Raw genomic sequence first — 15096 nt, 5'->3', positions numbered from 1 at the left:
TCCCCCACTAATTTCTAGGTTGAGAAGTATGAAGAAACTAAGGTGAACCATCACCCATACCACTCAAAGTAGAATATCCGAGTGAGACACCAGCCATGTGGCTGACTTTTTTTTTAATTCTGTCTCTTTGGGAATATGGCAAATAGTGTACCCTCTCACACTCTCTTCCCTCTAACTTTAGTGACTCCACCGTGGTCCTTGTGACTCGTTCTTGATACCTTGTCGTTCTGTATTCTGTACGCATTCCAACGTTAGACACTGGTGTAAAAACAAGATATTGTGATGGTAGTTATAGTGAATCCAGGTGTGATCTGGAAAATATGCATGTTCAAAGGGAGAGGATATTACGGACAAAGCTCTCCTGGATTTCACCTTGCTCCAATATATTCAAGATAGCCTCTTGATCGTTGGACGTCCCGAACTCGTGCTCAAGCGTAGCACTACTGGCTTCGTCATGAATCCCTTGAGACCCATGTCTAGCCAAATTGCAGGATTCGGTTAGCAGTTCAGTCTTCCTAGTCCATCGGGCTCTGCATTGCTGATAAGTGTACCGCGTTCTCTTGCCAATGACATAATATGTTCCTCGACACGTCAAGATGCGCATGGTTATAAAGGATGCACTTACTGATGAGAGGTGAATATCTTCCATCCGTCGAGCACTTGTGCAAGCGGAGTGGAATGATCGCTTCTCCAGTTCTGCACGGCGGTAGCATCAACGAATATGACAAAGTCTTCAGTCCGTCCTTTGTAGAATACTTTGGATTGTCTTTTGTTTCCTCGTGTCATTCTGAAAGCTTTCGATTCACTCGTATCTCTGCTGTAACTGCAAGTTGCTACTCTGAATCAATGGTGATAGAGTATTTTGGGAGAAACTAGAATAGAGAACTCTTCATGGAATTTAAGTATGGGCGAGGCAGAACAGATAGCGATAAGGAGTGAGGAGAGGCGCTACCATATCTCATGGCGCGTCATGATGACGCATGAGAACACTTCAACATATGCTAAAACATACGGTCGGAATAATGATGCAACAGCCATAGTTTTGTTTACTGGGGTCTTGTAGGCTAGTACACTGTTAGTAAACTTCTCCAATGATGTTCTAATAAAGCCTTGCAAGGCTGACGAATATACCATCCATCGATCCAACCAAATCATACAAAGAGATCAGATCAACAATTAACCTCCCCTATCCTGTCTCAGAAAAGCTCTCCACTCTATATATATTGATGATGGGCCAGAATCCGTCGGGAAGGGGATTTTGATATGTCCTTTTAGAGACTCAGAGGAGGTGAATCTAATTTTAATTAAACTGTTGACTCAATTTGCGATAAATGGCATGTAACATCATGCGCTTAGCTAGGCTTCAGGAATCTGTTCTTTCGGGAGGGCTGGATATTTGCATGTTGGGGAGATTACTCAGTGCGCCCGGTGTCAGTCGGCTGTCCTTATACCGCAAACGTGATCTCAAATCTGTGCATTGTGAGACAATGAACGTGCATCTGTCGGTGTCGAATGCATAGTTGGTATTAACAGAATACGCGACCACTGAAATAAGACAGATTCTCCGTGCTTGAATAGTGCCTACCTTATTTCTTTTTACTCCCCCCGTCTTTACTCCTTTAAATACCTTATTATACAACCCCCCAGAGATTCCTCCATCTAGGCTTGGGACCATCCCCATCCCTTGCCGTGGCGCGCTGCTCGAGCTCGTCCAGTTTCCTGATCTTCTCCTTCACCTCGATGATATTCGACAGGTCTTCCAGTTCCCATCTGATGTTCCGCCAGCCGCCAGACCGATAAGTTTTAATGAAAAACCACAGAAGAAGGAAGCAGATCGGCTGGATAATACCAGAACCTAGTTAGAGTGACAGCTTCCAGTTTCTTTCCGAGATGGGACTTACCGCCAAGTAGGCCGAGAGAAATGCAGGAGTATGGAACTCATGCCACAGAGCGGCGCCATCCGCCACGATGATGATAAAGAGACATCCGACCAACGCGAGATACATGGTTACTGGCTGGCCGTGGGAGCGCCAGGGGTAATAGTCGGGGGTTCCTGGGTGATGGAAGCGACAGACATGTGCGTATTGTAAAGAATTGTTGAGGCTGACCTGGTGGAGCTTCATGCTAGACAATGTCAGATGGAGAATAATAAACTTGAAGCTAGGTCAAGGAGGGCTAGAGAATGGTTCAGCACCAGTTGTAGAAACGAATGAAAGCCCAGCATTCGCAGACCCAAACGATGAGACAGCTGACGGAACCCAACTGCGATAGAACCTCGAGGAGCTACCAAGTCCAGGAAACAGTCAGTCGGGTGCATATATCAGACTTATATTGGATCTATCTCACGCTGGTGATGGTTGTGTCTCGCGAGCTCTTTGGCGATAGATACAGAAAAGGAACCCATAGGAAAAGGCAGGACATGAACATGGACCGCACTGGGACGTGATAGTTATTGGTTCTCCCAAAGTAGCCCAGCCATCTCCATTGCTTCCCATGTAGCTTTCGTGTCATCCCGAATAAAGTCCGGGAGGCGACGTACAGATTCGTATTCGCGGCGGTCAGCGCAGTGATCAGGAGGGTAATATTAAAAACACCCGCCAGGCCGCTAATCCCCGAGTCTCTTGCGCTGAGAACAAACCCAGAATCTGCTGGCTTTCTTCCGTCCTGGTTGTGATGATCCAGCCATCCTGCCGTGGGTAATTCGGGACTATCCCAAGGGACATTGAGGGTCATCACGAATCCCGCGACAAAGTAGAGGATCCACGCAATGAAACTGGTCCAGGTCGCAGAGAAACGGAAAGAAATCCGCGGCCGGGGCTCCTTGACCTGGATGGTCGGTGGATTGGTCTGCATCGAGGGACGCGTCTTCGCAGGACGTGCCTCTAATGCTACGGCGGCGGTTATTTCCACCCCAATAAAGGCAAAGGCAGCGGTCGAGATGGAGACACTGGTGGATTCAGTACCTAGCGTGCTCATATCATGTGTGAGAGATGGGGGCAAATTTACAACAGTGCCGACGCCCAATTGTCTGCCCCTTTGTCATCATACTGGAAGATGGACCGCTCCTCGTAATCTAATTAATATAGACATCAATATAAAAGAACAAGACACTGCCAGCACCACTTACACTTTGTGCCGATGTGGCCTTGCACTCCCCCTGTGGACTGTCAGAGTCAAAGGACATTTTGCAGCAAGGATTTAATAGATAGAGGCCAACCGCCGATGTTAATCACGATCATGCTGACAGTCACGATGATAATCCCGAAAATCTTCAGCAAGCCTCCGACCACCTCCGTCAGGCCATATATCTTCAATTACTCAGTTCAGATAAATAGTCACACCAGAGATACTTCGCAAACCTACCTCCACGCCGAAGCTATTGAACAAGACCAGAAACAAAGGGACCAAGAACATGATAATTGTACCCTGGAGCGCCTTGGTACTGTTCCAGAATTCGAACTCCCCGGCAGCAGCCACGATCATGGCGGCAAAGTTCAACGAGTAGCATATCCTGTGGACATTAGGGATGAAATTAGTTGTGCATTGGGAACAACCTACCAATAAGCAATCCCGACCGTTGTGCCCAAATCCTCGTCGACAAAGGTTCCCACGTATTCTACCAGGGCTCCAGAGATGGGCCATATGGCAAGTAGTTCCCCAATGCACTGCATAACCATCCATGCCAGCAGTCCTACAACCGTGAAGGAGATAAGAACCGCCGCAGGTCCTCCTGTTCGAAGGATAGATCCACTTCGGAGATAGAGTCCGATTCCTAGGACACCACTTATGGTGATCATCTGGCCATTAGAAGGTGAGTAGGGATGAAGTTCTGCTTCTGTAATAAATTAGTACTCACGAACACGTGGATCCCTCGCAGTTTTCGACTAGAATGGCAGAATGGTCAGTCTAAACGATGGTTTTTACACCTCCATTTCTGTTGCAACCCTTACTTCACTGTCCGGTCCTTCTCATCCATGATTATCTGTTGGGGCCTTTCCCTCTCTTGTCGATTCGCGAGTATGCTATTCGGAGGCCTCGACGACATTGAGCTCATCGGTAACTGGAACAATTTTTCTGATCCAATGGTTTCTACCGTCCTTGTGGCTTGGATAGGATTGTTGTCGTCCATCCTAATATCTTGGTCCACACTACCTGAAGAAGCCATACTGTCTCCGAAGTGGATTTCTCCAAAACAGCAAAAAAAAGGGGGGGCCATAGAACCGAATATACCTGACTGGTTGGTACCAGCTAGCCCCGCACAACACAGGTGATACTCGAGATGCTGGGATATGTGGCATGAGGGGAACCCGGTCTAGAAAGAGACTGATTGGGCATGCATCTCCAACCCTGGCGGATTTCTCGTATTAGTGCATGAAGGATGGACTGAGTTGGTAGAGTCAAAACAGAATTAAATCTCCCTCAGCCTTGTATAACCACATACTGGTCCCATTTCCCATGAGAGTAGCTCAAACCAGAATATAGGCGCCCATCATGGTCAAACAGCGGACAAGCACCACTTCATACCCTCGACAAGCAACACCCGCGCGATACCTCCGGCGGGAGAAACTGCAACACCTCCTGGAGCGACTATTTCCTACTCATCCAGACCTGAATTTCCATATCAGGGTATCATACGTCCTTTCCGACTTTTTTTGCGAATCGTCTGGTGTAGTAACTTTGACGTGACCGTCTAGGTTGATGAAGATATCTGGTCGTTTGATGCTCCACACAAGGTGTCAGAAGTAAGCCGGCCTTGTCTCCACTTTATGTAGGGCCCGATTATACTGACTTTGGATAGGAACAGCTAAAGTAGGCGTTGTTCTAAGTGGGCATTTTGCCCGAGGCTATGCTGAATGGCTGACAGTTCTACCATTTGTAGAGAAGCCTCAGAGTAATTGAACCCCGCCCCTGAGTGGTGGATAGACCGTGAGGACAGGGCAGTGCTTTCAGCCGCACAGTCGAGGGATTGCTCTATATGTCTATATATTTGGGGAACGAGGGCTGAACCATACGAGCGGAAGTATGATATAAATATAATTAAATTTTCACGACTATTTTCGAGTGTACCCACACGAAGTAGGTTTAAATATTCGTATCTCCGTGCCAGTGGAGCCAAGTACCTAATCTCCAGGTCTCGCTTGATTCGTCCTAAAAGAATGGTTGCGCCACCAAAACCAGATACCACGGCCCCCGGGCCGGATGAATTCGATCCTTTTTGTTATATCCCATATCCCAGAGATTACAGGAAGCGAGCAGAGTCTCGCAAGTGTTTTCAGAAAGACGAGTCTAATGTGCAGGTGGACTGGACCGAGGTTAATTTGGGGGAGTCTGGTGAAAGTCTGGGTTGTCCGCGACCATACAACAAACACTACAGAGTCTGACCTAGTCTATATAGCAATAACTCGGTCCTTTGGCTCTTTGGCCGATTTACAGAGCTATCGAGCTCAAATCCGTGGGAGGGCGGGTACACTGCGTATGATGTAGGTAGCTCCAAGCCAATTCAGGGGAAGGAAGGAATGCCGAATCTAACGTCCACACAGATCCATCAGTCAAGCCAATTCCTGGAGGCCATTGAATGTTACCGTGGAGATGCTCGAGGAGATAGTGAGTGCCACGGGATGTTCGTTACAGCTCTTGAATCTCGCGCTGTCTTTCTGTGAGAAATCAGTAGCCACAGAAGAGGCTTATAGCAGTGCACCCATGTTTAGTTACAACGGACGCTATTTTGGTAAGGGTCTCTCTACTTGTATTAGAATAAGATGATGCCACTGATATCTGCAATAGAGGTCGCCTATATTTTCAAGTATGCATTCCCAAAAGCAAAAGACAACAAGACAGAGGCCTGGGCCTTGCGTCAGACTGGAGTATACCACAAGTACGACTCTGAAATAGACCAGTCCACGTGGATCTTTATGAATCCTACGAAATCCTGCCTCTTCCAGGAACGTCTCGGGCAGATGCGACTATCTTCAGAATATGACACAGCGTTCAAGATACATCCCCTCCTAGTTCATCACATCCTCTTCACGACGTTCTTCCCGAACTGGAGAGACTACCTGGCGTCATATGAAGCCAGGGTACTGGCAGTGGTGGGAAAATTTTATCGCCATTTATGACCTTCGATGTTACTGACCAGCCTATCTAGTCCAACACGACCACCACCCAACGCGTTCAGGAGACACTGAATGTCAACCACCAAACGCTCACCTTTATTCGCTCAGTGGAAGCTCGGTGCTTGCCGCTACGAGCTATCTTCTGCTCCTTCGACAAGACGTTGCAGATACTGCGGAAAGCCAATGATGTGCTTCGCGACTGTGGCCGAGTGGACCACGCACCGTGGATGGCAATGGAACAGCTGCTCGGAAACTATAAAAATCACCTCGAGGCATATTCCCAGGGCGCAGCGTTTCTTCAAAACCGCACGGCCACCACGGCTCACTTGATCACAGATACCTTTTCCTTCAAGAATTCCCACAGGGCTCACGAGCAGACTGAACATATGTTGGATCTGACTTTGTCTACAGTTGATGACTCGACGACCGTTCGGGTTATCACGGTCGTAACGCTGATATATCTGCCTTCCACCTTTGTAGCCGTAGGCCTCTCTTCCCCCGTTCCGGTTTGATGTTGGAAACCCACTGACTGCGCGCAGACACTTCTTGGAATGAACTAATTCTTTGAAATGGATCCCGTCACACACACACTCATTGTATCCCCACAGATTTGGATCTTCATCGTGTGCTCCCTGCCTCTCACCGCTGTGACTGTTATGTTCTGGTGGCTTTGTAGGAAACACAATCCAAGACAAGTGAAGAAGGGTGTACTGGCTGTATAGGCGTTTGTCTAAGGGTGAAAAACGGGATTCACAACATAGCTTGTCCAACGAACGACATATCCACGGTGTATTCTCCGGCAAGTTACCCTATACATAGAGCTCCATTAAGTATACAATAATTCCGATCCAGTGTCTAAGATTATAGATCATGTTCCATCTGGGATTCTTATAGCAAGGAATTCGCCTCTCGCCGTCGCGACTAGTAACATCCTTCGCGATCTTGTGCCTTGTGCGAGGACGGCACTGTCCCGGGCCGCGCTGTATGAGCTCAGATTACTCATGGCTATTTCTTTAAGCTCAGGAGGCCCTGAGATTGGGATCGGCATGGTGTAGGCCCTTAGAAGACGGTCGTCGCCATTATTTCCTAGAAGAACCAGTGCCGCATCATCGTCACGCGCGAAAACATTGAAGATGTGGCCGGGTAGGGTATGGACGCGATGATCCCAACTCCAAGAGCTGATATAAAGCAGATATCTGCCTTGACACAGTATAAATAGGCTGGGTGTATGATGACACATAGTACATGCAGTGAAGAGAGTGTCTCCCACTATGGAGGAGCCCTTACAAGATCTCAGAGTAAGTGCTCCGGAAGGAGAATCAAAGCAACACTTGGAAGCTTACCGAAAATGCTATGTTCAGATCTGCGCAGAATGAGCCACAGTGCGTGTCCCATGCTCGAATGCACAAATGCTCAGGGTCTAACTGACTGATTATGACTAGATACTGGGCGTCGCTGGAGAAGATGAATGACCGGATTTGTGCCACAGGTCCAATCTGCGAGCCTTGCGAGATAGTGCCCCCCCCGCTAGTGATGCTGTCGGAGCTGTGACCCTGGACAGGTGAGTTCGAACGACTTGATGGTGGAGAGGAGATCCTATTGAATGGTTTCTGCATTAGCATCTGATTCCTGTGATTACGCAGCGGTTGACCTTACGCATCGCTTGATACACCCACCAGATCTTTGGTGCGTAAAAGGTACACCAGAGCATCTGAATCCGGCCCGTAAGGACTGCGCGTGATAATAAAAGCAGCCCATTCCCCATCTGCAGATATGGCTACCTTCTTGATAGACCCCATGTGAGGACGGTAAACTCGAGCGTTATTAGGAAGACTGGTGAGTGATGATTCGGATGCAACATAAAAGTAGCACTGGGGAAGGTTAGCAAGTATATCACATTCCATTATATAGATATACCTCGAAATACGGAACCGCAAGACAAGCGCAAATCAAAGTCGAGCTGTTTGCGATACATTCCAATCGGGCGTTGGGAAGGAGGATCAGACGTGGCTTTGGGATAGCAGCGTGCTCTTCCATACTGGATACAATTTCATTCGGGGAGAACACCTGGGCCTTCGGTAGAGAGTGGATAACCAGGAGATCTCCTCCGGGAGCAAATAGACTACTTTGTATGCCCAGACTTTGATCCAAAGGGAGCTTCTGATGCTGAGGAATATACGGCGGTTGTTTGGAGTGTGAAAATCTCCATTTTTTTACTCTGGAGCCCGATATCTCGAGAGGCTGGTAGAAACGACGACTTATCTCAGACAATTCGGCTTCAAGTCTGGTTGCCATAACCCTTCGGTCGCGTTTAGGATGAAGTACATCCTTCTGCAAGAAATCGAGCGTGCGACCTACCACCTTACCTTCCATTACATGAGGACTGGCACTCGCCCTCTTCTTCAGATGACTGAACCAATTCTTCACCACCGGCGAAAGCTCTGGTTCTCTTCCCCTGCGTTTTATGGTATAAAAGGAGTCACCATGTTCCTGTTGGCGCCGTTTTGTCGCAAATGCCACCACACCACTACGGCCGGCGTCAATGTAGGACATCACCAAGCTAAAGATGCATCCAAAGGACCAAACATCACTGGCGGAGCTCACCCTGCCGTTGGGCAAGGAGCATTCTGGGGCGAGATAAGTACCTTCGCCGCGTCGATTCATCGTCGATGGTTCTTGGAAATGCCGGGGTCCCCACTGGGCCTTTCTCAGGAATGGCATCACCAGAGCCACGTCCTCGTCCCCGCCGTGCCTTCGGCCTTTGACTCGGGAAAGACCAAAGTCAGTTATCTTCCATTCCTCGGAGCTGGTATATGCGTTGAAGACGAGGATATTGTGGGGTTTGAGATCGAGGTGGTAGCACGAGAGCATTTCCAAGCTTTGGTTCCGGAACTCAGTGTGAAGGAAAGCCAACGCTCCGGCCAGAGTGACTCCACGCCGGTAGATGGCGCATTTTTCCTCCCAACTCCAAGGAGGAGAGTGATCTTCCGCGTGCAGATACTCGGCGAGGTTGCAGGATGCCAGGTCAAAAAAGAGGCTGTAGGTGTTCCCATACTGTAGGCTGGCCAGTGCCACCATGATGTTCCGGTGTCTTCGGGGTTGATCCAGGATCCGATTCAAGATCTCGCGCTCCTCCTGAAAAGCCTGTTCCTGATTCAGTTGGAAATCCTTTCGCGCATACTCCAGGGCCACTGTCGTCTCTGTGTGTTTTCCTCTTGACTGCAGATGCCGTTTCTCAATGCGCACGCTCCAGACCTGACCGAAGGCGCCTTCTCCGATCCGGCTTTCTTCCAGATACGGCAGCGGGCACTTGCATCGGTCATCCTTGTATATCACCTCTTCTCGTTTCACGAGTGTCACTGCGCAGAACTTGAACTGCTTTTCGTAAAATTCGGCCCCTTTCAGGGGAAACGTACCGGTCGCGGTGGACCGTGACAACGGGAGGTCATCGTCGGTGACCTTAAGTGTCGCACCGTCCCCCCTTCCGGCGGCTTCGAGAATCAGGTCGAGAAACTGTCGCAGGACAGGCACTTCGTGTCGTCCACGGACCCAAAGCAGGATGGCGAAGACGGTGCTCAAGTCTGATAAGGTTCGCTGTACGAGCAGGGGAAGCAGGTCCAGTGAGATCGCATGGAACTGACACAGGTGTCGGAGCAGCTCGCGTAGATCTTGCTGATTGCTGTGGAAGACTTCGGACCCTGTGCCGTTGCGAAAGAATCGATGCTGACGGTGGTTGCTTGAAGAGTTGTCCCGGAGTCGGATGACGAACTGCTCGCAAAGCGAGCTGATGACCTCCTCACTCATCAACGCCGGCAGAATAGACACGAAAGGTGTAAACTCGAAAGGTGTAATTAATCTTTAGCATAGTTGGAATATGACCTGGGGAGTTGAGGAGTCTCCGCATCGTCAGCACCAATGCCCCGCCAATTTGTCGAGTTGTGCAAGGGGCCCCTGTTGTGCTTAGCCCATCAGGGTTAAATGTAGGCGTCAGCAGTGCTGCCAAGCAACTGGCTAGATATATAGGAGTTGGTCTCTTAGGAAACTATCTATAGAGTATCTTAAAAATAATATATCTTTCACTGGCTGGCCGGACATCGAATCTAGAAACCTTTGTAATTATTATACCTACAGCACTGGATTTGAGCTGCTCATCCTACAAGCAAAAGGGGAGGTATGTGTAGATTGAAGCAAGCGCTTCCTTCTGCAATGGCCATACAAGTTGTGCCAAGACCAATGGGGCCGGCTGACATCTTCTCAGAAGCGGCACCTGACCTGTGTACACCTTTGCCATTCTGAGTAACAAATGTCTGGCCTTCTGTCGTCATTCCTCTGCTCAAGGGGATATCACCGGAAAACCAAGCGACTGTCACCAACATCTTAAAACTTCTTCACAGGATGACCGATTCTTCTGGCGGCGTTCCTTTTCAAATACAAAATATGCGAGAAAGGAACCGATACATCAAAATAGGCGCAACCCTGTTCCCATGTCCATTATTCGCAAATATCTCAGACCTTCCCCCAGATCAAGAGGTTATTATCGTTCCCAGCAAACAGATGGGCAGGATTATACTTGAGCATGACTTCTCCTACGCGACCAAATCTGGGCATGGAGTGCGACCTGCTGAGGCTGAAGCAATGAGACTTGTAAGAACACCTCCGTTCCTGTGCCTGAAGTGTTTTACACAAATTTTGGTCCTGACTGTGGGAGGATTGAGATGGCTCTTATTCCGGGGCATCCCCTAGAAGAGAAGTGGGATACACTGGATGAGAAGAGCAAAGAGTCTGTTTGTCTTCAAGTCTGGGGTATAATTTCCAAGATACGAGCTATCCCACGTCCATCAGAGCACAATGGTCTTTTTCAATGTGCTGCTGATGGCTCTCCAACAAGGGATCCATTGCTTGAGGATTTGAAAGATCCGGCCCGACCCTTGACGAATGATTCAGATTTGCGAGCTCGCATTTTCGAGCGCTACTTCTATTTTGGAGGTCGTCAATATGAACATCAACTACTTAACATGCTGCCGCGGTCTGACTGTGCAGTGTTTACACATGCCGATATTGCGCGTCGCAATATTATGATTGACGAGCGGAACAATGTCACGGGCATTCTCGACTGGGAATATGTAGGATGGTATCCAGATTATTGGGAGTATGCACAGATTCTGAGGCCTGCTTTTTGGGGCGACTGGTCAATGTGGATGGATCGGACTGCACCGCAGAGATGGGATATTAGCGGTATTAATGCTGCCAGGAAGGTTTTGTTTTAACATCGTCATCTAATGATGATTGATTTAAGGCACACGAATAATTACTTTACGATATGAATAGTTAACTTGTTGTATATCACGGTGGCTGAGGCTTATGGCAGGGATTAGGAACAGATATATAAGGAGCATCCCGCCTCTGTAAGAGATAACTTTTGACTAGTCAATCAATAAGTCAATCAATCGAACATCTTACTATCACTTGTTTTAACAGGTTATGAGCCCGGAATTGCTCACAGCAGCTGTTGAGAATACTATCTACAGCTAAGCTTCCCCATCAAGTGATAGCTCCATTAACTCAAAGATCTGACCATCTTCACTCAGCGGAGTTCACAAATCTTCTACCTTAAGACGTGAGGAGGAAAACCGGCCTCTAGCACCCACCGACGGGACAAAACGGTACAATCTTTGGCCCAACAGGTGTAGAAGCTTCCGGGAAAGTCTGCCACAATATCCTGTCGACCGTCTTCGCTTTCCCCACTTCTCCAAGTCGTATAAAAATCACTTGAAGTTGCACGGGGTACCAGACAGAGACTACAGTGACTGGTTTAAGTGGAATCAGAAAGTCAATGAGTTTATTCGAATATCCGCTGTTGCCGACGATGGAACAACTCCACCGTTAGAAGAAGACGAAGCAAGGCAATGGACTCATTGCCAAAAGTTCTACTCTGCGATGATCACGGCGAAGTTGACACACAACGCGGCACAGAGGATCAATGCCTTCGAGATTTCTCGAGTTCAGTCACTCATAAAGGCAGTAAAGGACAACCTCAAACCAGAAGGCACTGGCACGTATGTTAACCTCCAGCGACGGTATATGTGCGTCACAAGAGAGAAATGCGGAAGCGCCCAAGCCCTCGGGGCCGAGATCAGGAGGATCCATGCTGAAAAACTCCTCCTTGACCCTGACTGTGTAATCTCTGAGATTGAGCGAACATTCTTTTTCATGCACGCGCTAGGGCCTTAGTATGAAAGCTTCCGCGATCATATATTTAGGCAAATAGACCTTGTTAATGAAAGGGACGCAAATGGAAACATCACGAGAGCGGCGCCCACATTCGACTACATCGAAAACAAGGAAATTGAGGAAGAACATAGGAGGGATAATTAAGCAAACAACCAACAGAGGGGCAGGCGCTTCCTTCTCTCGCTCTAATTCGAGGGCCAGGTGACAAGAAACTCATACCGTCATCGGACGGAACTACATGTCGAATCGAGATTGATAATGTTCCCTATTGCTCATTCTGTCGTAAACCTTATCACGTGGACTCCGAATGCTTCAGCAAGAATCCCAGACTGAAGGATCAGAAAAGGGATAGAAAAGGACAAGTGAAAGCCAGGCAGTTCACATACGGGCGCACGCAAGCCGTTGAAGAGGCGGCCCACCACTGATAACGAAGATGACGACGTGGGTGGCCCAAAGGATCCAAAGAAGCCCACCTTCATGGCGACAGAAGTCTCAGGAGATGTTAATAAGGCATTCGGAAAGGATGTCGAAGGCAACTTCGCCGTGTTTCCACATCCCCACAATGATGGCTACGAAAACTCTCTCGATCCGCGACGCCTGGATCGTTGACAGTGGATGTGCTCAGCACGTCTGCAATAACGCCTCGAAATTTATAAATATGGACGAGTACCATGGACCACCACTGAGAAGCGTCGATACCTCAACGACTCCCTCGGGAGTGGGAACAGTAAATGTCCTGTGCAACGTACGAGGCAGAAGGAAATGGCTTGTGCTTGATAACGTCCTCTACGCGCTCGATCTGTGGACGAATCTCACCTTTCCCTCTTATCATGTTAGCCCGCAAATGACACTGGCATAACCGGCTGGCCCACATGAGCGATGCGAACCCACAGCGGCTCAAGAAGCAGGCCCACGGCGTTAGGGACATGGAACCACGTCGGCCATGCAACCCATGCCCGCGGGGACGAATGATTGAAAAGCCTCACAAGCTCTCAGGACGAAGCAGAAGAGGGGATTATGCCATGGAACTCCTCCATATCGGCGTTTCAGGGCCTTTTGACGAGGGCCTTGATAGCAGTCGTTACTGGCTCACCATTGTCGACGACTTCACAGGGTGGATAGAGATTATCCCTATACCACGACAACAAGAATTTGTCATAGAATCACTACGTTTCTTCCTCGATTACAACGAGCGTCCTGAACGGAAGTGTAGACGAATACGCCTCGACCGAATCCCTGAGTAAGTGGGAGAAGAGATGAAGTTCACACTTCTTCTCACGGGCAATCCAAGCCGAGATCACAGGGATTGATGGGTTGATCAACACCAGCAGAATGGGGTTGCCTAAAGAGCCCATAAGACAATCTACGATCGAATTGGGCCTACGCTAGCACATGCGAGGCTACCATCTAAATTCTGGCCAGAAATTGCTCGAACTGCAGCTTTCCTCTCCAACCGGTCGCCGTCATCAAAGCTTAACATGACTCCGTATTAAGCTTGGTACGGCGACAAGCCTGACCTATCGCGACTAAGAGTGATTGGATCCAAAGGGGAATACTTAATCCCACCCAAGCAGAGGAAGAAGCCCACGGAGCCAAGAACAAGGCCATGCATCCTACTAGGCTATGAAGGAAATACCAACTACCGTATCCTACTGGAAGACAGAAGAAACTCCAAACTGTCAGGGCCTAGGTCGAACCCTGCCTGAGGCACCAAGTCTGCTGCTTTATTCACTGTTGATCCCACAATGTAGAGATTTCCCACATTTCCTGTACGATAGAATTCTTCCTTCCTTCCTTCCTTCCTTCTCTACGTTTGACGTTTCGTTAGATCGCCACCTTAGATAGAATCCATCCATTTTACCAAGGTGTATAGGATCATCACACAAACGCTGAATTTCACGAAATCCTTACAGCTCCTTACACACCGACCATAGAAGATGTGGGAGCCAGACGAGACGGCTCACCTGAGGCAATGGCTGCTGCCGCAGGGGGGAGTGAGACGGTGGGACTAATAAATAAACGTCGGTAAGCATACAGCAAGCATCCGTACCAGCCTCTGGGCGCCAATCGTCGATGGCACCAACAGAGCGAGCGCTACCTAAGTCGAGGAACGATAACTCGCACATACTGCCTCGATCGAGTAGAGATGACTCACGAGTGCTAACCCAGTCGAGTGACGAGGACTCGCAGAGACAAGCGTCGTCTCAGTCTAGTGACGATGACTCGCAGCCACCCGTTGCTGAACAGGGAGACAGAACCTTGTCGCCTACACGGAGTGATGATAGCTTTGGACCATTTTCAGATGCTCTACAAGATATTTTCCAAGGGAATGGCTCACCACCCGGCAGCGACCAGCAACAAGATGACGCTCAACAGGGTCAAGTTTTAGGAGAATGGCAACGATATCCAGAACTCCAACTTGACCGCCCAGTTCATGCAGTGCGACAAGAAGCACTAGAACATCACCCTGAACTCAAAATTCGTGTTCCACAGGCCACACTAGACGCCTCTGATGACAGCGAAGAAGAGCTTGCGTTAATGAATATTCCTAAGGGAACGCCATCCCAACGTCCTCAACATTAGTTGCAGACGAAACAGAACCTTTTGAGCCAAAGACTATTCAACAAGCGAAGAACGACACAAGCTGGCTTGAGTGGGAAAGCGCAATGCTTGACGAAGTGAACTCGCTTAACCAAAATAAGACGTGGGAGCTTGTTGATCCTCCCAAAGATCGGCGGATTCTCAGCGGAAA

At 48.8% G+C, this 15096-nt stretch overlaps 6 protein-coding genes across 6 annotated transcripts; 3 read left to right on the top strand and 3 right to left on the bottom strand.

Moving 5' to 3' along the window:
- Nucleotides 1-328: 328 nt before the first annotated feature.
- On the bottom strand, nucleotides 329-786 carry ATNIH1004_009252 (SBDS family protein; the record flags this gene model as incomplete). The annotated part of the gene is made up of 2 exons (XM_033573850.1): nucleotides 329-476; nucleotides 626-786. 2 exons carry the CDS (start codon nucleotides 784-786, stop codon nucleotides 329-331), a joined length of 309 nt encoding a protein of 102 aa, XP_033424402.1.
- Nucleotides 787-1631: 845 nt separating this feature from the next.
- On the bottom strand, nucleotides 1632-4054 carry ATNIH1004_009251 (uncharacterized protein; the record flags this gene model as incomplete). The annotated part of the gene is made up of 11 exons (XM_033573849.1): nucleotides 1632-1838; nucleotides 1902-2124; nucleotides 2195-2283; nucleotides 2347-2947; nucleotides 3007-3073; nucleotides 3128-3157; nucleotides 3218-3308; nucleotides 3364-3511; nucleotides 3559-3797; nucleotides 3857-3884; nucleotides 3951-4054. The coding sequence occupies 11 exons, from the start codon at nucleotides 4052-4054 to the stop codon at nucleotides 1632-1634; spliced, it is 1827 nt and encodes a 608-aa protein (XP_033424401.1).
- A 437-nt stretch (nucleotides 4055-4491) lies between these two features.
- Nucleotides 4492-4895, top strand: ATNIH1004_009250 (uncharacterized protein; the record flags this gene model as incomplete). The annotated part of the gene is made up of 4 exons (XM_033573848.1): nucleotides 4492-4626; nucleotides 4695-4742; nucleotides 4799-4809; nucleotides 4880-4895. The coding sequence occupies 4 exons, from the start codon at nucleotides 4492-4494 to the stop codon at nucleotides 4893-4895; spliced, it is 210 nt and encodes a 69-aa protein (XP_033424400.1).
- A 261-nt stretch (nucleotides 4896-5156) lies between these two features.
- Nucleotides 5157-6625, top strand: ATNIH1004_009249 (uncharacterized protein; the record flags this gene model as incomplete). Its single annotated transcript, XM_033573847.1, has 5 exons — nucleotides 5157-5337; nucleotides 5396-5480; nucleotides 5541-5728; nucleotides 5785-6089; nucleotides 6146-6625. 5 exons carry the CDS (start codon nucleotides 5157-5159, stop codon nucleotides 6623-6625), a joined length of 1239 nt encoding a protein of 412 aa, XP_033424399.1.
- A 356-nt stretch (nucleotides 6626-6981) lies between these two features.
- Nucleotides 6982-9917, bottom strand: ATNIH1004_009248 (protein kinase family protein; the record flags this gene model as incomplete). Its single annotated transcript, XM_033573846.1, has 4 exons — nucleotides 6982-7395; nucleotides 7457-7709; nucleotides 7770-7984; nucleotides 8031-9917. The coding sequence occupies 4 exons, from the start codon at nucleotides 9915-9917 to the stop codon at nucleotides 6982-6984; spliced, it is 2769 nt and encodes a 922-aa protein (XP_033424398.1).
- Nucleotides 9918-10828: 911 nt separating this feature from the next.
- On the top strand, nucleotides 10829-12953 carry ATNIH1004_009247 (aminoglycoside phosphotransferase family protein; the record flags this gene model as incomplete). Its single annotated transcript, XM_033573845.1, has 3 exons — nucleotides 10829-11262; nucleotides 11702-12343; nucleotides 12722-12953. The coding sequence occupies 3 exons, from the start codon at nucleotides 10829-10831 to the stop codon at nucleotides 12951-12953; spliced, it is 1308 nt and encodes a 435-aa protein (XP_033424397.1).
- Between the last annotated feature and the right edge of the window lie 2143 nt (nucleotides 12954-15096).

The sequence above is a fragment of the Aspergillus tanneri genome (assembly GCF_003426965.1).
Source record: "Aspergillus tanneri strain NIH1004 chromosome Unknown AapTan_6_pilon_pilon_pilon, whole genome shotgun sequence".
Classification (NCBI taxonomy): Eukaryota; Fungi; Ascomycota; class Eurotiomycetes; order Eurotiales; family Aspergillaceae; genus Aspergillus; species Aspergillus tanneri.
This window is presented reverse-complemented; position numbering and strand designations above follow the sequence as displayed.